This window comes from Glandiceps talaboti, chromosome 15 (assembly GCF_964340395.1).
Source record: "Glandiceps talaboti chromosome 15, keGlaTala1.1, whole genome shotgun sequence".
NCBI lineage: Eukaryota > Metazoa > Hemichordata > Enteropneusta > Spengelidae > Glandiceps > Glandiceps talaboti.
This window is the reverse complement of record NC_135563.1, coordinates 14552124-14576650: the sequence shown is the minus strand read 5'-3', so window position 1 is coordinate 14576650 and position 24527 is coordinate 14552124. Positions and strand designations below refer to the sequence as shown.

The 24527-nt window shown below is 34.0% G+C and overlaps 2 protein-coding genes across 2 annotated transcripts in view; one reads left to right on the top strand and one right to left on the bottom strand.

The window, feature by feature from the left end:
* The window catches only part of LOC144446975 (deoxynucleoside triphosphate triphosphohydrolase SAMHD1-like), a 367634-nt gene that overhangs the window by 92374 nt on the left and 250733 nt on the right, over positions 1–24527 (top strand). The window lies entirely within an intron of this gene.
* Positions 1594–23551, bottom strand: LOC144446251 (epididymis-specific alpha-mannosidase-like). Its single transcript, XM_078136003.1, has 20 exons — positions 23396–23551; positions 22487–22627; positions 21442–21553; positions 20919–21091; positions 20349–20464; positions 19744–19921; positions 19370–19568; positions 18499–18689; positions 16985–17162; positions 15667–15809; positions 15147–15436; positions 13986–14180; positions 13152–13304; positions 12532–12637; positions 11113–11229; positions 10455–10686; positions 8082–8267; positions 6943–7058; positions 6396–6498; positions 1594–3432 (listed from the first exon to the last, which is right to left on the bottom strand). The coding sequence occupies exons 1-20, from the start codon at positions 23549–23551 to the stop codon at positions 3326–3328; spliced, it is 3192 nt and encodes a 1063-aa protein (XP_077992129.1). The 3' UTR covers positions 1594–3325.

Genomic DNA, 24527 nt, shown 5'->3' with positions numbered 1-24527 from the left:
GTTATTTGTTTTAATTTTTTGGGGAAACAAGGTCTTCAACTTTTAAAAAATTTATTTTTCCCAGTTACTAATAGTTCACTTTCGTGATGAGATTCAGACATGTCGACACCTGGCCATCTGTTGCCATAAATTTGACATATGGTTTTACGACCCAACCCCATCCATACGTCATTTTGAAAAACAAATTATCAATCTTTAGAATATGAAAATGATTCAGTCGTGACAATGCGGAAATCATATGATGATAATATGGCAAAATTATATTTGGCACATTCATTTACATCACAGACAGTATGGGAATGTATGTTGATAGATGTGATAAATAGAATATAAAAATAAAATAAAATAATGATAAATATACATAGTAAATATAATGGTTAATATAACAGTTCCAATGGAACTGCAACATGATCGATGATACTTGAAACTTTTCAGTCCTTTTTTGGGACCGTAATAAGAATTCAAGCAAAAGATGGAATTTTAACAAAGAACTATAGAGATCTCCATCACTTTTGTCAAAGCTTTCCCCTCCCATAATAACTGAAATCTTCTCACCAATCCACAAGGATAGCTGCAGCTTTTCTTCTTCTTTTTTTTTTTGGGGGGGGGGGGTAGGGGTGTAATAACAAATGGCAGGATCATAACAAAAGAACTTGAGATCTATCACAATTTTGTAAAATCTGACAACCCCCTCCCTATAATAAATGAAATATTGCTGTCAATCCACAGTGATAGCTGCAACCTATGCTTTTAATACCATAGAAACATCATCACCTCAGACACTCACTGATGTCTAACTCAACAATAATGTAATAAATGCCTGTGAATCCCTGTATATTGCCATTAATAATACAGCATTGTTGACAGATTTGGCTGATTCACTGTCCCTTCATAGTGATACAGATGAGTCTGGAATGTCTATACACAGACTATGAGACAGTTGGGATTACAAAGGATTGTGCTATTATTTTGAACATATTGTTTGCCGTAGCTTTGCTAGTCAAATTTTCTTTGCAGGTCATTATGCCTTGTGCACCGAAGGCCAACTATTGGCTTCAGTATCAACCCACTGTGTCACCACTTCCTAATAAGATCGGGAGGTTGAAAGATAATCTAACCCTAATGACATTTATTAGCATCTTTAAGATACACTATGACATGGGTCTTAGTTTCAATGTGTGTACATGTAACTCTATACATGGTTTTTGTGTTATTTCATTGTGACTGGTTCCATAATAGAGTCTGAACTAAACTGGGCTCTATGTTAGAATCTAGTTACAGTGCCTATGGTATGCTATGCAAACAGCTTTCTTTTTTTGTGTGCCTGTATTAGACAGGCAGAGCATCTGGCAAGCAAAATTTTTTTTTCAATATTAATTTGTCAATAATTCATATATGGAATATCAATCTTTGATACTATTGGTTAGTACATTTCATGGATAAAATATATACATGTAGATTGAGGAAGTTAGAAAATATTTTGGAACAATATTGTACTTTATTCAATATAATATCTACACTAGATACTTGGCATGTTTCACAATAACAGACAACAATGGTATATTTCTGTGTTGCAAATACTTATCACATTGATGTACAACTGTTTGCAATGAAATTATTGCAATGTTTATTGAAGTATGTAACTTAGTTAACTGTTGGTATGGGTATGGACATAGTTACTATGAGTTTTTATTTGAACTATATATATGTGTATTATACCTTACTGACATATGATAAAGTTATCCATTTTCAAGGCGTTGAATATTATCTTTCATTCATTTATATATTCATTCATTCATTCAATCATGCATTCATTCATTCATTCATTCATTCATTCAAGGAATAGGTAAAAGAGATACTGAAAACCTAAAATGCTTTGCCGAAATAAAAGTACACAAAAGATAGAACATCTTCTTCAACATCATTGTAAAGCACAACCTCTTTCACAGCACTGGCCAATACACACCATCAAAATTTGATGAATCACAAAAGAAAACTAAGGTCTGGTCTGCATGAATGATTCTTCAACATATCTTTTGAAACTAGATTCAAAATGCCCTTGACTCAATTTTTCTGACCAAAAATTCACAAATTTTTCTAGTTCTTACAATACAAAGAACAATGACAAAGTGAAATGTGTAATTGGTCATTCAGGAAGTCTAAATCAAAGACATGCAAATTTGTCCTGAATAATTTCATCATGATGTGTTTTTATCATATTTACAGGTTACATAAAATTTATAATATATTATACCATGCACAAGCCAAGTTATTGTCTTTGAACAGAAAATATGGATTATATGTACTGGTCGTTCTACATCATGACAACACCCTTTCTAGGTCACTGGTTCTGCCAATATGAGTCAAAATGTCATTATTTTTTCCAGATTTTTCATAAATTATACTTGATGAGGTATAATTATAGTATACCCCGATATTTTGATACATTCAGCCGGAAATTGTACTTGTGACCTAAGGGGTTTTGACAAGGCCCCTTAAGTCACTTGTATTTTCCTTGGCTGAATGAAGAAAAATATTGAGAACAATATCTAAATATACTAACAAATTCCTGTCTAGATGATCGACATCAATATCTTAAAACAAAATGTAATCAGTGAACCTCATAATCAAGTATTAATCTGATAAAACTATTTTCATATTTATCATGTATCCGTCCCTTTGAAAATACCATATTACAGACTGTATATTTCCCAAAACTATGTCATAATGTGTTATATATTCTTTACAATAAAAAAAAATTGATACATAATTATGAAACTATTATTACTATTAAAGTTATTTGTGATAAAACCTATTTTAAAACTCGACAGTCATACAGACCATGTAGTTATAATAAATGGTCTTTGCTATAAAAGGGTATAATATGTACGTAAGTCTGTATCAAACGGTATTTTGATATCAAAATGTCCACATAATATAAACGAGTACATATCAAATGTTACATTCTGGTTTTATTAAAAGTGGAAAGTGGTGTCCTCAGACCTACTTTAAAGCTGCCAGTCTTTGTCATTACCATAGTTCTTTAGAATGCGATGGAGTTGAAGAGAGTGGTACATACAGAGTTACAAACTGAGCTATACTACAAGGTTGTAATATAAGACACATACTATATCAAATGGCTTGCATAAAGGCAGTGACTTCACATACAAGCCATACAGATGCTGATGACACCTGGAAATCCGTACATCCTTTGATCTGTGTCATACAAAAATGTCTCATTCTTTAAAATAATGTAATTTCATGGCACTGTGTCTGACATACTTTTAACACTATATTTTTCATTGGACATTAAGTTTTTAAGAATTTATTGTGCCATGTCAATGAAATATGTTTTGATGTCTTTGGGGTTCAAAGTGACAACAAAAGAACTATTCAGGTTCTCTTCAGATTCCTCCTGCAGCTGAGGACTTCCTGTAAAAAGAGGAAAATAAATTGTATGAGTTCTACAAGTTGTATTTGTGTGTGTGTGTGTGTGTGTGTGTGTGTGTGTGTGTGTGTGTGTGTGTGTGTGTGTGTGTGTGTGTGTGTGTAGATGCAGAGGAAAATAAAATTGTACGAGTTGTACAAGTTGTATTTCTGTCTGCACATTCATTATTTTTCCAGTGAAAATCAAAGTGTATACAACCAAGATCATAGTTGTGTCAAAAGTACAGTCTATGCAACATCATTATAATTAAACATGTTGTTATTTTATTCCCTTTGATTCTGCTGCATAGTGTTGAAAATGTATGTAACAAGTTGTATTTGGAACAAAAGTTCAAATTGAATACTATGGTTTACCAACACAGATGAATTTCCATTTGAAGATGTGTGTAACATGTAATTACACAGTGATAATGGTGGTTTAGGCCAAAAAAATATATATATCTGGTTCTGGTCAGCGCGCGTGTGTCCTGAATACCTTCGCGTCGATCCTTTTTTTTTCGATAATTTTTGCTTTCCTGTTCCTTATTTATTCCTGATATCAGGAGAACAAGCAGCTGAAATCTACCCTACATGCCAAGACTGCTTAAATACAAAGCCTAAACTGCTTCGAAGAAAAAGGAAGTTTTTCAAGAGATAAATATGATAGAACAGAGTATGTAAAGTGTCAAAAAATGTGTATTTACTAATTTGCAAAAAAAAAAAAAAAAATAGGAAAAAAAAAATACTGCGTCGTCGCACCACTTTAGAACGTTTACCCTGACCAGAACCAGAATTTTTTTTTGGCCTTATATGAAACTTCACATAGTAAGGGATTGGAGGAAAACACTACATTTTGGTGTGTCACAACACTTGCTTAGAGGCTACATTGTTTAGGGTCGATCTAATCACAAAATAATATTACACACAATGTATTACCACAATACATTCAACTAAATACTGACTTAACATAGAACATCAGAATTATAAAACATCTTAATTGGCGTTACATGACAATTACACATTAATAACGATATAACACTCATCCCAATAGATTGACAATTGCACAATAAATGTCTCATTATCATAGATAATTGAAAATCAAATTAGATTTTTCATTCTGTCCATTGGCAACAAAAACATTGCTAATGTAATATGCTGGGTACAGATGTCATTGTATCACCTGCTGTTCACTTGTGTTATGTTTTATCATTGAAAGTGGCATGGTATGGAACATCACAATTTTTTCCAATTCTTGTATTCATAAATATTCAGCATTTCAAAGGGTCATGAGATGATTGAAACACTAGTCATAAATGCCGAATAATATATGTTAATTAATCTTTGCCTTGAAGTGAGCACAAAAACTCAATACCTGGTGAACTAAGTGCATATTCCCCTACCATTTTGACATCAACAATAAATTTTGGCTACGACTGAATATTATGTCAAAGAGTTACTCATATACTGGGGAATATATTTTTCACAGTTACAACAATCAACAGGGCAGTAAAATGTACTTACTTTGGAACGGTCAATTGAAAACAAATGTGACATTTCAATTTGTCTAAACTAATTATGCCCTTGAAGTAAGCACAAAAACCCAATACTACAATCCTGATATCAACACCAATATTTGGCTATGCCTAAATATTATATCAAAGAATATTTCATCTAATAGGAAATACATTGATCATGGTTCCAAGAATTAACAGGACAGTAAAATGCATTTGCTTTGGAACAGTAAATTGAAAACGAATGTAAAATTTCAATCTCTCTAATACTGTGAAAACACTAATAATTTACAATATATATTCTCTAGGGTGTTACATTCTGTATAAGTCACATTTTGATAAAGGTGTTTTCCTTGAGGGCATTTCAAGACAAGGATTTTCATATTGAAATTATAAAATTACAGTTTTGATATCTAATACTATATTTATCATATATGTTTGATAGTCTATTTTGTGCATCTATTGCTTTGGTGCAAAGATGTGACAAAATTGGTTGGAAAAAATTCAATTATGATTTTTGTTACATTTGGCGGGGAAAAAATAATTGTGTATTTCCAATATTAACATGGCCTCAGAATATAGGGTAGATAGGTTAGGATATTATTTTACAGTATTTTATCTTTACCCTTTTAATTGTTTTTATTTTGAAAAATATTGCCCAAATATTAAACAAAATGTTGGTCAATAAGACAAAGAATTTCTTAACTTTTTGTTTTAAATGTTTTTAAAAAAATTTTAGGGTCAGCAGTTTTTACTAGAGTCGTCGGCTTACCAGAAACACAATTTTTTTATATTTTGCCTAATAAAATTTATCATGTAATGAACATAAGAGGCGATAATTTTAGTTTGACATGACTACGGACTTAATTTATCAGTATTAAACTTGATCGTTGCCTGATTACCTTCTTGTCTTTCAGCAGGATTCATTAATTGATCACAAATGGGTTTTGGTAAAATTTAAGATTAGCTCTGTTTAACTCTTACAATGCCAACAGTCTCTTCCAGGTTTCCAGGCCACATCTGCATATATGCAGAGAAGTTTACTCCTTTGCATAAACCCAATTTTCACTTCTTCACCTCGTATCTGGGTAAATTAATATTCATTTAACAATATATATGTAATGGATGAATAAGAAAAAACTAGGATTGGTTGTATTTTTTATTATTCCTTTCAAGTTAAAATTGTATTTTTTATTATTCCTTTCAAGTTAAAATTGATAATTGTAGAGTAGGTAAGATCCTACTCTGTAGTGGAAAAAGTCCTTGGCTTAGGGAGTCTTTTGCATGAAAAGTCATCTTGAGGGTTAAAATTTGATTTGTTGCTTGTAATTTTCTATTTGTCATAAGGACCGACAACTTGGCAAAACTGTCGGTCCAATGGAAAATCAGTCTCGGACCGAATGATCGACCTTAATTTCACACACAGCACAGTTGTATAATATGCCTTTTTAAATCTACCTTGTGTATTCCAAGTCCATCTGTGCAGATCTTTTGTTGACCAGATTGCTGTTAGACTTCTTTCTTCTACGTTCACAACATTACCCAGTGGGGAAAGTAATTCCTATGGATAGATTGATGTTATTATAACGGTTACTGTGTTGACATAAAAAATCGGGAGTGACAAATTTAAGGTGCAACGTTTATCATTTTAGAATTTAAACATTCAATTATGGGAAATAGTTAGAAGAATGTCTTTTTTCATTTGTTTCCATGGCAATTTACTTTAGATCTGTTTCTCTACAGGCTGATGCTATTACAATGACACAGTGTTCTACCAGAGGTGGATTGAATATCTTCGTGAACACAGAAAAAATGATTGAAATTTATCTTAAGATTGAAACCACATGTTCAGATATAAATCACGTGCAAAATGGATCAAAGTTTGTATCAGAAGTGACAAATGGTTTGGATTTTATGGAAACTGACGTAGAAAAAAAGTTATTGACAGTAATTTCAGATGAGTGGTTACTACTTAACTGCAATAAAGGATATGATGAGATATTACCTGTAAATCAACTGTAGCTGGATTTGAAAGGTGGGGATGTTCTCCTTCAGCAAACATGTGATGTAGTCGTAGCAATACTCGCTTAAAATTGGGTTCAATTGATTTGAATTTCTTATCTGAAAAGGTAAGCATGAATACTAGTCACCATGAAATAGTGACTTGATGGAGAAGTGGTTTTGATTTCTAAAATACTTCCCAACTAAGGTTAATTGTCAATCAATCTCACCTGGACATCACCTATTAAAATAATATTATTTTATCATTATCTATAGCTGTGCCTAAAGCTTTGTTTACAGAGATAAGGTGTACCATTCATGACTGCTATAACAATTATTATTGGCATGGGAATTATAGTAGAGATGTTACAGACTTCACTTTTACTAAAACTTCATACTGGAGCTGTGATGTTAATTAAACCTGCACTAGCTGAAACTGGACCATTTGTTGAAACTGTATTGTAAGATATGATGGCTTCAATTGTAATACAGCTGTGGACTCATTGAAAGTACATCATAATAGTGGGATAAGGACGAATCAAAGTCATAGCTAATAATACTACATGGTTCAAGCAAGTTGGTATAAAATCTTACCTATTCAACAAGGCAAGTGTACTAAAAGTGAGTCTGATGTTCATGGGATCAGGAATAAAGTATTAAATTGTGTATATCTAATATGAAAGTCTTCAACTCTCAAACAGTCAAAGCTAGTTGACATAGATTTGATTACAGTGTAACCATAGTGACCAAGTTGGGTGTCGAGTGAACATCCTTAGTATATTTATGATAAGAATACCACTTCTCATTTGAAATCTACCTTAGACAGTCAATTTAGTCCAACTAGTTACACAAGGGGATTCACCCACTTGAATGTCCACAGCTGTATCATACACTCTGTACAGTATTGAAGCACTTGTTGGTAAAGCATATTTGTGTAGCAGTACACATAGTACGGTGCCATATATACAATCAAATTGATTTTGGGGTCTGCACTTAAAAATCAATGCCTCCATTGAATCACAATTTCAATATCAACTTAGTAGTATTTTAACAATTTCAGTACATATGTAGTTGGTTGTCTGATCAAAAAAGGAATACTCAAGTTACAGCTAGTTCAGTTTTAATTATGCAAGAAATACAGACCTCTCTTCTGAATATTTTTGAGATGCTGTTGATGGTCAGCACTGAATGTCCACCCTGGTGTTTTCAGTGTCAGCAAATGAAGATTGGCAGGAAGATCTTCTAAGACACCGGAATAAAAGGTGCGATAATGGTTCCTCCAGTAATATGTTGGAAATATTTTAGAGAAGTATTCAAAGATAAAATGGCCTAGAAAAATTATAGAAGAAACAAAATCAAATTCCTGGCATCAGATGTCTGTGCAATGTATGGAATACAACTGGTGCATAAAAGCCATAAAATATGCAAATATTGCTGATTTACATAAAATCCATAAAATATGTAAATATTGCTGCTTAACATAAAAGCCATAAAATATGCAAATATTGCTGATTTACATAAAAGCTATAAAATATGTAAATATTGCTGATTTACATAAAAGCCATAAAATATGTAAATATTGCTGCTTAACATAAAATCCATAAAATATGCAAATATTGCTGATTTACATAGAAGCCATATAATATGCAAATATTGCTGCTTCACATGAGAGTGTACACTCAATGAGTAGTGGCACATTAGTCAATCACTTGTTATTTTCTGTGCTAAACAAAAAAAATATTTGAAATTCTAAGTAGTTTAGTGACCTAGAATATGAGACTCATTGTATACTGATCTTGCATGGCAAGGAGAAGACTCAGACTAACACATAATGTACAGAAAAAACTAGATATCGCTACATCATATCAAACCTAGATCTTGTTACATCATATCATATCTATCTGTCAACAGATTTGAAGCCATGTATGTAGCTCATGCAGCAGTTAAATGCAATCATGCGTCTACAAATGTTCCAGTTTTCAAAGAGAGAGACAGGTTGTAGGCACTAATAGGGATAATCTCTCCCACCACACCGTGCTCCGAGGTGCAATTACATCAATGAATTAAGACTCTGATATGACGCACGGCGGAAAAAAGACAGTAACTAAAACCCTTGAAGTATGGGTATGTAGTCAAAATGAGCTATATATAGAGTTGGCTCAAAACAGTGGCAGCTAATAAAAATCAGATCATATTGTAGTGAGAGACACTGATCTTCTTTAGACGATTTATCAGTCTGACTATCTGACATTTCATCAGTGAATTAGCCAAGCTTTGCATGATGTATTCTTGTTAAGTCTTAAGATGACAGGCGTACATGAAACCTTAGACTTAATGAATAACTCAAAGTAGAATAAAGGCCTGAATCTAGCAATCATCCAGTGCAACTATATGCCTTCTTGTCCTGGACCACCAATTTGTGGATTCTACATGTAATGATATACCCCACCAGTATAACAATTTCCTTGCTTGTTAGTACAATGTACTTAGTTCATATACCTGTCCAGATACAAAACTACCACTGTGACAGTAACTGTATCTATTTATAATGGAATATGTCTCACATATTTCTTTAATTTTCAATTTTTTTTTCCCATTTTTCAAGAATTTCTGTCTACCGTCAACTTGGTTCATCATTCCATCAGTTCAGTTGATTTGGTATCATAATTAATATTATATCATTTAATCAAATTAAAGTTTCCTTTTCTTTTAAAAAGTCTGTTAACACACCCCTCTATCATTTGAAGACCACAGACACAAGCTTAATAAAATCACACCCTATCTTTGAAAGAGTTAAGAATAGTTGTAATGTGATCATTTTAGCTATCCTTTGTCCTGCTCATTTTAAAAATCAAATTCATTTGCAATGTATAGAAAATTGCTATGTACATAAATTGCCTTGGTTTTTTGTGTTTTCTTTTTGTTTCTCTTATCACTGTTTGCTATAATGTGTGTATGTGTGTGTAAGTATGTATGTATGTATGTATGTATGTATGTATGTATGTGTGTGTGTGTGTGTGTGTATGTATGTATGTATGTATGTATGTATGTATGTATGTATGTATGTATGTATGTATGTATGTATGTATGTATGTATGTATGTATGTATGTATGTATGTATGTATGTATGTATGTACAGATGTACATACTGGTATGTATATGTGTGGGTGTGTGGGTGTGTACATGTATGTAGGTAGGTAGGATGGATGATCGAAGTGTGTTATGGGCTTGAGAACCTCCTTATGATCCTAAAATTAATTTATAAATAGTAACAAAGTCCATTCATTCTTTTCAGTTATCTTTCTACTTGTTTTTCCCTCGCTCTCAGTAAGTTTCTCTTCCTCTATGAGAAAATATCCAGTCTCATCAAGACATTCCAACCTAATCTCAGATCAGGAAAAAGCAAGCTCCATAATGGCAAAATTGTACAATAGCTGTCATTTTCAGCGTCAAACTGATATTGATAACATCTTCACTGTATCTGTCAGATGCCCTTTGACCCTGATAAAATCTTACCATATTTCCTATGACGCCATTTAGACAATTCATGGCTGCCACTTTGATTGACAGCTAGTACAACAGGAGGATTTTCCATCATAGCACTGACTTTATGCTGCAGGTAAGACGACTTAGCCTTGTCTCTTAGCAACAGTCCAAATGTTGGCGTGACAACAGAGGTGTCATTTACAGTAAGATTAAAGTTGAAGGTCATGGCTTCATTGTTGATCAGTCTGCGATGCAACATCACCTTTGAATAAAGTGAAATCGATCAAAATTGATAATGGCCTAAAATCTATTAGAATTATGAGATTTCAAATCAAGGTATCGAAAATACAACCCAGGAAATGTTGAAATAACACAAGCTATATAGAGTAATAACAGATTTAGATTTCAAACACATAAGCTAATTTCATCGGATATTGCAAAGAACTGTCATTTTGAATTTGAAGCCAATCTGTATCTGATCTGAGTCCAATATCCAACTATCCTAAATGCATTTTCTGTGTTTTTTTTCAACTGACATGACAACCATCATACTTTTTAGTGAACAAAGATTGGGATTTATGTGTTGTAACTATGACGGACAACGGTATTTGTATGCTAGGCAGAAATACTATGTACCATTTGATGATATGTACATCGAAGTCATGGAACAGATGAGCAACATGCTTACTTCTATCATTCCGTTTCCTAGGCTACTGACACCATGGCTACTGTCGGACAATAGCGTTAGCCTCATATCTTCTTTATCATCCTGTATGTATGCTGTGCTTACCATGGGATAGTAATTCTAACACATAAAGAATGTACAAATCATAGAATAAATCATTGAAATATCATGCATACAAAATGTATCCACGCTGGATGTTGGAGAAAATCCGCAAGCATTTTGTGTGGTTGGATAACTTTTTATAGGCTGCAACATAAAGCTACTGACGTAAGAACTTGAGATCGAGGATTCAGAGTTCTTTCAGGTGAACTGGTATAGGTAAAGGGAAAGATTACAAATACAATGAGTAACACTGAAGTAAAACACTTTCCCTATGTGCTACTACACTTGTTTATAGGATTCATATCAAGTGTAAAAGTATACTGTTTCAATTTGTTTATTTACATGCCTAGCATGTGGCCTTTCTAATGTGGTCAATTAGTAACTGCAATAGTATACTTTTACACATGATATGGATGCTATAAACGATTGTGGTACATACAGAAAATGGTTCACTTTGGTGTTATGGGTTGTATCAGCAAATGAAACAGTATACTTTTACACTTGATATGGCTGCTATAAACGATTGTGGTCCATACAGAAAACGCTTTACTTTGTTTGGTGTTATGGGTTGTATTAGCAAATGAAACAGTATACTTTTACACTTGATTTGGTTCCAATAAACGATTGTGGTATATACAGAAAACTCTTTACTTTGGTGTTATGGGTTGTATAATAATCCATTTCCCCATTCGTTCAAAGTATTATCACACAACAAATATTTTGCAACCAACAGCAAGATTACTTTGGGCTCTTTGCTTCTTCAAGAGACATATGATCCCCAACATCTATGCTTCTCTTCATAACACTAGTACATTTTCATCATCAGTAGTAGTCTGAATTTAATATTTCTGCTTTTCATTTACAGGATGACCAATGAACATAAACTAAACAAGTCTCCAGCATTCAAAGACACAGACCCCAAACACTAATATGCCATCAATTAGTGTCTAAAATTACTATGTTGAAAGATTTGAATGTGGTCATAACAAATGTACACTGAAATGTTATTTAGCACGGATAAACTGTAACTGCTAAATGTGAGTGGCTTAATTAAACTATCACCCCTTTGCTTCATCGTAAATCACATCCTCTTTTACGGCACCATCCAAGACGCACCGTGAAGACAGAATTGCCCAACTCAGTTTTAAAGTTAACACACTTGCCCAAGTAACCTTTAAAGTTAACAGCATTGCCAAAGTCACTTTTAAAGTTAGCAGACTTGCCCAAGTCACTTTTAAAGTTAGCAGAATTGCCCAAGTCACTTTTAAAGTTAGCAAAATTGCCCGAGAGACTAGCAACTAGACTTTAGAAAAGCCATACCTGTGCTATTGATTCAGTAGCATCAGTTCTGTAGGTTCTTTTCAATGTTTGATAACCGTTTTCATCACTGTACAAGATTTTGTCTGTGGACAGATTTGTTGTAAATCTAAAAATAAAGACATCTTCAATACATTACAAATGTTAAACTTTCATATTCATATTCAATAGCACAAGAGTATTACTAAAATTAAGTTATCATAAACAAAGATATTTGAAAATTATCATCAGCAATCAACTCAAATCATATATCTTACAAATAAGATACTTTAAAATCAAACATGACATTCAAAGTTGTCTCTAACTAAATTGTTTCCCAGAAAGTATTTCACATAATTTGATATCTCACTAAAACTTTTGAATCTAAAATTCTGGTTGAAACTTAATACTTACAATGGATTCTTGAGAAAAACAGAAGAATATATATAATGAATGTTTCGCCTTGTGGCGCTGATCATAATAACTGTAATATGCCACTATCAACATCCGTCCAAAATGAAAATTCACATTCTTAAACAAAGGAAAATTACCATTTTTGCCTAGAGGGCGCTGATCATAAACCTGATACAACATATTTATACATCTATTTGAGATGACAAAGACCATTTTCTTAAATATCCTACCTTGTTATAAGTTCTTTGTTGACAAACAATGGTCCTATTCTGTACTGTAATTCTATATGTCCACACAGGAAGGCATTTGTATCATGGCGCTGAGGGGGTACATCATACAGCCGAAATACAACAGAATACCTACTAGTGTTTGGTTCTATGAAACTAGACACAAAACAAAAGTGAAAGCATTAGCCATAGATGTATTTATGATATTTAGAAGGATCTTTCCATTTAGATATCAGAGTGTAAGTACTTGCACAAGATTGGACAATTTGCATTATCCATTTGACATCAAATGTGAAACTTAACTTGTATGTCCATCAGTAAGATATTTCATTTCATTTCATTTCATTTGAATCAACAGTTCTTGAGATAATGATGGCACACACTGACAGACAAACATACAACAGACAGACACACAGACATATCTCAGACAGACACACATACACACAGATAGACACAGACAGACAGACAGACAGACAGACAGACAGACAGACAGACAGACACAAAAGCAGTCAGTTACAGACACACAATGCATGCATACATACATACATACATACATACATACATACATACATACATACATACATACATACACACACATGCAGACAGAGACAGACAGACAGACAGACACACACACACACAGACAGACACACACAGACACACACAGACACACACACACACACACACACACACACACACACACACACACACACACACACACACACACACACACACACACCATTAAATCAAAGGAAATCCTAGAAGATGAAGAGTGCATTGCAATTGTTATGGAAATTCCTATTACATAGAAAAAGAAAAATAATTCAAAATAAAACAAACCTGTAAAAATTCTGCCTTGCTTCTTTTACATAGTGACCCTTTACCAGGTGTAATTCCACCCTGTCACTGCCAATATTTTGGGCAGATCCCATTGGTCTAAAGGTGTAAGTGGTGGACGACACACCTTGGGTAACATCATAACGGGCATTATATTCTTTGAACAAACTGTCTACTTTCACTGTCTTGTTTGATGTTCTTTGAGGAAGAAAGAAAAAAGACACAGTCTTCATTTCTTAAAATGAAATCTACCCCTTGTAAGTTGTATTATTTTGAGGAAAAAGATTGTTTAAAGAAGTGAAGTAAAATGGCAAGTTTGAGTATTCTGACATATGTTTTGAGCATCAAAGAATCAATAACATAGACATGTGTTGTTATGAACAATGACAAATGTGTTAGATTTATAATTCCCAACAAGATTTGAAATAACCTCCAAGAGCTCTAAATCTAAGTGGATCTTATATGTAAATCTATGATATAATCACAGTCTGATGTGTGTTTCCAAATGCATATGCTTGGGCCAGGCATAGATAGAGAGTTTCTTGGGATAGTAACACTAAGTCAAATCTCTGGTGTGGAGAGCTTCTTGAGATAGTAACACTAAGTCAAATCTCTGGTGTGGAGAGCTTCTTGAGATAGTAACACTAAGTCAAATCTCTGGTGTGGAGAGCTTCTTGAGATAGTAACACTAAGTCAAATCTCTGGTGTGGAGAGCTTCTTGAGATAGTAACACTAAGTCAAATCTCTGGTGTGGAGAGCTTCTTGAGATAGTAACACTAAGTCAAATCTCTGGTGTGGAGAGCTTCTTGAGATAGTAACACTAAGTCAAATCTCTGGTGTGGAGAACTTCTTGAGATAGTAACACTAAGTCAAATCTCTGGTGTGGAGAGCTTCTTGAGATAGTAACACCAAGACAAGTCTATGGGCTAGTTTGAATTTGACAACACTTCGGCTTGCTCTTTGTAAAATATCCAGTATGTGTCTTTGTGTTAGTATTGCCAAGTGACAGTGTATTATTAACTTAATTGTAAACAGAATGTGACTGATTCTTTTGAACAATACTTTCTCTCACTACGCTGATATAGAAATACTATGCTACAATTTGGATAGATTTATGCTAAAAATTTCATACACTTTTTTCCTATCTTTTTTACATGTACTTACTTATCAGTGATGGAGTAGAGAAGATTCGTCTCATCATCAAATGTTACATCATAACACTGGTTACTGATAACAGTTGTCTTGCCAACAACTCTATTCTTTCTCCTCTCATAGTCTTCTCCCCGGACATTTTTGATTGGTCGTTTGTGAACTTTGCCCTCTGTTGCAAAATGATGCTGTTTGGCATCACTATCATTTCCAATGGTAATAAAGTAGGTATTGTAACCAACTGGTGGTAGCTCAGCATAGAAGTACAAATGATACTTGTCACCAACAAAGGATGGTGAATTTACCTACAGAAATTGAACACATACGCAAGTTTTAAAAGATTATTTTAAAAATACATGAATAGCAGCCATGTTATTCTTTTTATTTGACTGGTACCTGCTTGAGCCAAAGCATTGAAATATTACATTGAAAAGGGTAGAACAGACCTGCATAATATCACTGACAATGTGTCTATCTATCACTGTCTCTTACAGTGACAAGGTGTGTTATTTAGAATATGTAAATTAATGTATACCTGTGCAGGTACTATCTTGCTGCTACTATCTCTAACAGCTACCAGGTGTGTGGACACATTAACGTGAATGTACCTCTTGATTTGCCATCCTAAAGGATTGTACACAACAACAGGAATGGTATTGTTGGACTTTGCTAACATATCTGAAAAAAAAAATTAATTTGATTTGTGAGTTGAAAGTACAATGATTATTGATTATCTATGATCTTTGAAAGGGGAACATAATATTAGCAATAAATCACATGTACTACATGGAATAGAAACTACATTTATTACATACAGTTCCTGGAAATTGGGTTTAGCATATTGAGTTCCTGGAAAGTGGGTTTAGCACATTGAATTCCTAGAATTGGGTTTAGCATATTGAGTTCCTGGAAACCTGGTTTAACAAATTGAGTTCCTGGAAACTAGGTGTAGCACATTGAGTCTTAGAAACCAGGTTTAGCACATTGAGTTCCTGGAAATTGGGTTTAGGGCGACACATTGAGTTCCTCAAAATTGGGTTCAGTATATTGAGTTCCTGAAACTAGGTTTAGCACATTGAGTTCCTAGAAACCAGCACACTGAGTTTCTAGAAATTGGGTTTAGCACATTGAGTTCCTAGAAACCAGCACATTGAGTTCCTCGAAATTGGGTTTAGCACATTGAGTTCCTCGAAATTGGGTTTAGCACATTGAGTTCCTCGAAATTGGGTTTAGCACATTGAGTTCTTAGAAACTAGTTTTAGCACACTGAGTTCCTAAATTAGCAAATTTACTTAAATTCAGCTAACTGAAAATACATCTCATAAGAATGTATTATCATACAATGAACTATTTTTTGTTCATAATCATACGACAAAAAAGGCAGGCACTAATGTGTCTTCTATGGAAAGGAAAATCATTTTGCAGTGACTCAAAATGATAAAAAGTGTGTTTGCTGTGAATCACCACATAGTGTGGGATAAGTGAACAACAACTGTTACTTTGTCCATAGACCCTCCACTTTGTCATATTAAGAAATGGCAGTGTGTCAGCAAGTCATTATTAAATTGGGTTAGAGCGCACACTTCATTTATTTTCATTATCCTTGCTGACTAGTCTTTTCTGTTAAAATGCCATTGGAGTGAAAACATTCTCTGCCATGACTTTTCAGGAGAGATCTCCTTAAATATGTGAAAAGAAAGCCTAATGCTTTCTGTGAAAAATTAATCAAATCACAGTCCACCTATGAATGAGGGACAGCTATAGAGATCACATAATTTCCCAGTACACAGAGGTGTAACGATTTAAAATAGAATGGACTATATATGGACCAAATATCAATTTAAAACATTTACCATTTCCTCTATCAGAATTCAATTCAACAAACTGCAAGTTGTTCCTACTGGCAACCATGTCAGACATCATTCCTGTCATGGCATTGAGGGTGCTGTTCTGTCCATCCTTGAGGTGGTCCATGTACATTTGTCCCACTTGAGGAGAATGTGTGCCTGTTATGCCATCATGATGTTGAACCTATATACAAAATGATTTCAGTTAGGAAATATTCTCAACTTCTTCCGGGTACTGTCAGTCATCTCTACAAAAAAAACACTAGCAGTAACAGTTGACATGCAAGCATATACGCCTCTGCAAAAATAACAACATTGGAATTCAATCGATGTGAAGTGTTATACCTATACTGTTATACAGGCCCAAACCTAGTATCATATTATATTATGTTACTGATATAAGAAAACACTATAGCGACATGTTTAATTTTCACATGTTCAACTTCGAACTCTGACTTCTCTACTATCACCATAACAACCAATATACTGACTTCTGTCTTGTTCTTTCGTTCACACTGTTACAAAACCAAAGAATCATGTCATTACTTTCCCTTCAATTTCACAATTATTAGTCCTGTCACATCCATCACATTTAGTCTTTTCTCAATTTGTCTGTTTCCCTTGGTAGAAGATTAGTAAGGAGAACAAAATACAGTTACTAGTATGCAGTATACTAAAGAGTTCAAATTTGGCAAAAGTGTCCTCCTTATTACAATCCTGATGTTTTAACAGTACACAAAGTCTTTTTTCAAGTCCTTTCATCCAGAAAAGATACCTGTACCATATCACTGTAGATGGACTGATATGTTTTAACTACAATTTTGTATATGAAAATAAAAATATTTACAAAATTCTTCAAGAATTCTACAATATGATACAACTTAATATCATCACTTCAGCTGAAGCTTATATCATTTCTTGATATGAGAAAATATCCATGTGGTAAAAGAAATTGTAAGTGCTGCTCTGATTGGCTAGATTTACATACACCTGTACGGTAGTATTATTCAAATTGGCCGTGTTGGTCTGTACTTTCATGTAGAGATTTGTATAGTTTAGTTTATGCTCCGAGTCATTGGTGGGAGGTCTTTATAGCCAACAGCAGCGGCCAACGTACTTTGTCCCCTGAAGACGCTACTGTCTAAGGTGAGTTTTTTTTGTTCCATTAAATTTCAAGTGAGAAGAAGTCACTATTCTTTGCGGGACAATGTGCTGGACCTGCATGTCGCAGTTTGGGTGTGGTTGGACGCCGTAATTTAAATATAATTGAAATGTATTTTCCGTTTTTATTTTCTTGTAGAACCGTTCGTTTGTAGCTTCGTTCGTTCATGATTCAATTGTCAGTAACACAATGAACAGTAATTAAAGACTTTGAACATACAACAACGCGTCTCTGAAGTAGCTAGCTTGAGTGATCAGACAGGGTGACAGAGGTAGGACTTGTAGATCCTACAGAAATGTTCCTTTTTTTTTTTTTTTAAATACTTCTGTAGAGATGTGGCACAATTTTTTATTCTTACCTCAGCTGAAGCCCATGTCAATTTCTTGATTTGAGAAAATATCCACGAGTTATTTAAAGACTTCTTTATGTCAGCTTTGTTGTAAATAGTAAACAGTGATTCAACTGCCTTGAGTGTAGCCTGGCTTCGTCTGGCCTGGGATTTGACATTGCTATGTGAGGCATAGAAACCTGTCCAAGCTGAATGGGGATCTAAAATATCAAATATCAGGAGTTACAACACTGGTAATCGAGCCTTTCGTTTTCTAAAGATAGACACAAACTAAATCTATTGTTCTTCAATGTGGTAGATTACACAAGTGGGTGATAGCAGTTCCTCTGTTGTGTGAATCTAATCACCCTGTGATCAAGATAGTGTAAATATTGGAAGTCCCAAAACAGTACACTTCAAATTTATGAAACTTGAACTTCGTACTGAAAATATAATTAAACAAATGGCCATTCAACAGGTTATCACAGTTGTATCAACATGTTGTGACAATAGTTTTAGTTTGTGTCTATCTTAGAAAATCAAAGGCTCAACTACCAGAATAAAAAAGTCCAGTCAGGCATATTTCTACCTTTAGTACACTTGTATTGATTACTGCTATCAACTTACGATTTCGGTTAGTATGTACTTTTTAAATTCATAATTTTTTTTTATCCATATTTACAAACTGTTGTTAAAGTACCATCTCATCATTTCATTTTAAAGGCTTGTTATTCACTTTGTTTTGGAAAGTACCAGTATTTATGATAACAGTAATAATGGATGAGTGTCATTGACTCTGCAGGTCAAAGGTCAATACAGTTGGGTGTTTAAATCATACAGATCAGCATACAACATCAACGTATACAGTACATAGTACACATTGAGTAATAATTGACAATACCTGATGAATATGGTAGGAAATCTCCACTTTTCTTGATATCCCATGTAGTGTTGGTATTATGCACAGCTTGGAAGTACTCCCCTACTGTAGCATACTGTACAGTTACTCCATACTCAGCACTGTGCTGATTAATATAGTCCATCAAAGGGTCCATGTTTTTAAACTGTACTGTGGCATTGAAGAACTGTTTATCACACCCCTGCAATGAAAGTTTAGTAGTTTTTCTTTATATCCTCTTCATAGTGTAACTTATTCTTGTCTCAATTTTATCCTTTTCATACCATGGCAAACGTTCTTTGTAATATTACAGTTTTGCATTCAAAAGTGAAATTTTCTATGAAAACATGAAAAATATAAATTTTAGAATTGCTAACCCATGGCCACAGCAAATGTTGTGCCTTGAACCATGCAGCTCTGTGTTTGATATCATTAACCATGTAGTCAGCATACTGTTTGATATTGCTAGCATTCACTGGTAAACTCATATTGGGATATATTCCATCAGATGGTGGCTCTGGAAAGACCACATATCCATTCCAGTAGAAACCTGACCTACAGAGGAGAGAAAGCTTTTGATCCTACAGGTGTCACCACTGTAACAACTTTCGGGATGATTGCACATTGCACAAGCTCAACTAACAAATTTTGCTTGTTTAGGGGGGGGGGGGGGGGTAGGGCATCAATGCAATTGCTGAACTTCATTTTGCACTTCTAACCAAATTTTTAAAACTTTCACACCTCAATGATAACAGGTTCTGTATTTAGGCTACTGAGCTGATGATAAATTAATCAAAATTTACTTCTAATGTGATATATAGTGCTAGGTTTCTGGTTAGTATTTTAATGTATTTACCATGTTTTTACATTGCATCGATCATAGTGGTGTGACCATCACAACTTTCATGGTTTACATCATTATATCAAAGTGCCGATGTCCCACCTGTTCAATAATGGAATCAACCATAAGACATCCACCTACTTTTCAGAGAATGGTATATCCCCTGGAGTACAGTACGAGTATTGGTCCATAACATGAGTAAACATCTGTAGCTTTGAACCATGGGATGGTGAGCCTTGCCACACAAACTGTAGACCCTACAAAACAACAAATATAAATACCATTTATTTATTTATTTTATATATTTATTTATTTGACTGTATGATTCTTTGTTTATCTTTTATTAATCATTTTATTCATTTCATATATTTTTATTCAGTACTCAAAAAATCTGAAAAGAATAATAAAAAAGACAAAAACATTATAAAAAATAAACAAACATGAAACTACAAAGGACTAATCAAAATTCAAATTTTGCTGGTAAAGTCAATAAGAACAACTTAAAAAGTTGAAAAAATTCTCTTGGAAGAATATTATATACTTTAAAATGCTAACCAGTTAGAATTTTTTGTTTTGACATAATCCCCCCCCCCCCCAAAAAAAAAAAAGCACCCCCCCCAAAAAAAACAAAAAAAACAAAAAAAAAGCACCAAACAAACAAACAAAAACCTTTAATAGAACAAACTTTAAAAGAAAGCTTGGATTGATTACCTTACTCTTCTGCATAGCATTCTTCTTGTCATAATCAATTCTTGACATAAGATGTCCATTGAATCCAGCCATAGCAAATAGTGTTGGTGTAGCTGCCGAGGCACCAAATGGATCTACATGCCATGAAAACTGTGGACGTACACCAAATGTCTCATAGATGCTACCATGACCCTCTGACAAATATTGAAGAATGATACAGTAAACTTTCAAATAATACACACCAAATGTTCCATAGATGCTACCAGAGAATAGCTGTCAGACAACACTTTTAATGAAATGAGTGTGATGAACTAAACTACCAGATGAAGAAACACAATGGAAGACAATGAAGACCACTTTTACGAATTTTTTGACAGAAATTATTACTTTTAACCAAATTTTTGTACTTAATTCAAAATTTAGGCTAATTTCTATGATTCAAGTCCAAAATATATTTAGATTTGTCAAAATATTTTAGAGAAATAGAAATTTGTTTGCAGTTTTTAGTCAATATCTGGTTGGTTGAAAAGGTCAAGAATCTTACCAGTGAGTTGTTCAATATCTGCTGTGTATTCAGACACTGCTTCATCATGCATGACTTGACCTCCAATGATAAACTCTAACTGACCATTTTGTACCAGTTGGTGAACTTGAAGCTACACAATTGAAAAATATGACATCAACTGTTTTTAAATTACAGAATATACAACATTATGAAGGTACCTAGGCAGTGGATAAGTTTTATTCATCACTCAAAAAAAATGTAGTTCCAAAATTAGGTAGTTCCAGTTTTGAAGTTCTATTTTACTTTGTGAGGGTCATGACACATGATATCACAGTATCTGGAATATTTTTAATCAAAATTTCTGATTTCAAGCCATTTATGAGACATTTTTTCAATCTATCAAAAAGTTGGCAAATCAGAACAATACCATTTTTCTTTTGGCCCAGGAAAGAAATGAAGTTGTTTAATTATCCAGCTCTGAGTGGTCAATATCCCTTGCATTATGACAGACAGAAAATTAATCATAGAAAGTTGAAGGCTCTGAATTTCTTCTCATTGTAAAGTAATGATTAGAACATGTTTAATATTTGGCACACACATACACACAGTAAGTGTAACACACAAACAGACAAATATCTGTTAAAAGGTTCATCACACCAAAGATTTGAATAATACTCCTTTGCTACCTGTATTGTATGTAACAATATTATTGAAGAAATTGTACAATTTCTGGGTTTTATGAAGTTAATACAACTTCCATACAGTGTCTAGAGTTCAGGAATCAAAATATTACAGAGGTAGGATTGCAGAATACAACACATTTCTTTTAGGTAAGCATTCTAACAAGTTGCATATCACACATTATGTACATTGTTATAATTAATAACAAGACACACAGAATGAGAATGAATGTTTATGGACTCTGAGTTCAAAGTTACCAAAGAAAATATCTACTCACAGAGTACAAACAAATTTGGATGTAAATTTGCTGACATCAACAAAAATATATGATTCACTTCAACAAAATCTTTTGACTCCGTGAATAAAAATTTTCATTTGTAAGATATACAGTTATAACGTTTACCTTCTGTGTATAATCTGCAATGGTGTCCCACCACAGTCTAAAGAATTCTTGTTCCACAGCAATGAAACGGCGATGACCACCTTCGACCAGATTTTTGACCACGGTTGAGTACACATTGGCTGCATAGGCTTTCATGCTTTCCTACGGTATCAGAAAAAATTAACAACAAATACTTTGACAAATGAATGAAAAAATGCCTCAATAAAATATAGAAATGGATGGTTTTGTCGTTACAAACTGACATGACCAATTTTGCAATTTTTCCAAAAAAATCCCAAGATATTTTAATTGCACTTGGATAAAGAGAACCGTGTGCGTGAGTATCACAGTCACTTGTGGGTTAATATTCTATTCAAGGATAGTCATAATACAAAATACTGACATTATTAGGTATTTCTGAATATTCAAAAAATATCATCACCATTGTTTGCACATAGTGTCCTTTCCATACAAACACAGTGGTTTTTTTAAATATATACCTACATGACGTCATGACTTTGTATTATGACCATCCTTGAATAGAATATTAGCTCACAAGTGACTGTGGTGAGTATGAGTCCCCCTGTACTGTAGCTGTATTCCATGGACTTTGGACTGAACAAAAGAGCATCGCTGGAGAATCAATCGGATGTCACCACCAACGTACCCGTGCACCCAGGGTCATCACTTCGATGTATCAGCTGTCATTTGCACACAGTTTTTTGACAAAGTTTTTCGTAAAATTTATCACATCTTACGTAAATTACACTTCTTTAGAGGAATAAGAATATTTCAGCTCCTGTGCGTCACATCACGTTCTGACTTTTGAGCTTTTGGGTTCAGATTCTGATGTCAGTGATGATAAATCTCAGAACTCCTCATGTCGTGATGTGGTAAACAGACGATGGATTGAAATTCATTGGTACTCACCTCAACTGTGTATACCCAACCTACATCCATATGACTGTGTGGGATGACGAAAGCTTTTATGACGCCATTTTGTGATTGTAAGTTATCTTTGGATGATTCAACAGAAGAAAGTAAAAGAACAAAGGCAAGAAGCGCCTTCAAACTTGTAAGCGCCATCTTGAAACTTTGCTGCGCAAAGGGGTGCGCGTTTGGTCAAAATAACTTTGGGGGAGTTACTAGTCACGAGATGCTCATGCTGTGAGATGTTGGTCGTACCAGATTCAAATTGAAGGATTGTCCTAATACAAAACATAATATGACTTGTTTTTTACATGTAAGAATGTCTACAGAGCCTCGTTATCGGTAACTATCACTATAAGCAACCACAGACGTTGGAGAGTCCTCTATGAATCTACACTGTACACAGTAACCGGTGACGATGTTAATGTCACGGTGAATATTAATTCGTATTAAAATACCTAATCACGCGAATGTTTATACTAGCCTTGAATTTGAATCTTAGTTCACACGCGACTAGTGGTCTGAGTTCATACTGACACCAAACCAGAGAGCATAGGTGTGATGGTTCAATGCACTATGTGTCAGTTCATTCCTCATAACTTGTTATGTAGATGATTCATTTAGTCCTATTTACATCAAGGAAGGGAACCAAAACCTGTTTGAGCTCTAGGAGTGCATATTTCCAGAGCTAGCTCTTTAGAAGAAAGCCATGAATCTTATTTTGTAAAAAAAAATATATATCAAATTAGTTTTCACGTTTAAAACGTATAGACATTGTATTAGTATTCGTCTTGCGAGAATTACACAGAGTGAATTTCAATCTTTGAATTTTCAAAAAAAAAATCTTGAAATTTGAACACAACGCAAACTTGCACAAGCCTTTATTACAGCACAGACAAGAAATCTTCTTACTTGTCTGTGATTACAGAAACCACAGGCAAGGAGTCTTTTCCTTCAGTGAAAAAACTCACGTTGTAATGTACGTCACTCACTGTTTACATGTACATGCTGTAAAACGTCGCCGATATCTTTGGATGTAGCCTAAAATCATCGCTAGTCTCGCTTGTCGAATTACTAGCCAACTGTCACAGGAATGCTGATTGAGATATCCAGGGTCCAAGGAGGGCGTAAT

Coding starts and splice junctions, on each gene's coding strand:
- LOC144446251 (XM_078136003.1), bottom strand. CDS start 23,551: ATGGCGCTTACAAGTTTGAAGGCGCTTCTTGCCTTTGTTCTTTTACTT. Junction 20,465..20,918: donor ATGCTATGCAGAAGAGTAAG/GTAATCAATCCA, acceptor GTTGTTTTGTAG/GGTCTACAGTTTGTGTGGCA. Junction 11,230..12,531: donor CTACTGAATCAATAGCACAG/GTATGGCTTTTC, acceptor TTTATGTGTTAG/AATTACTATCCCATGGTAAG.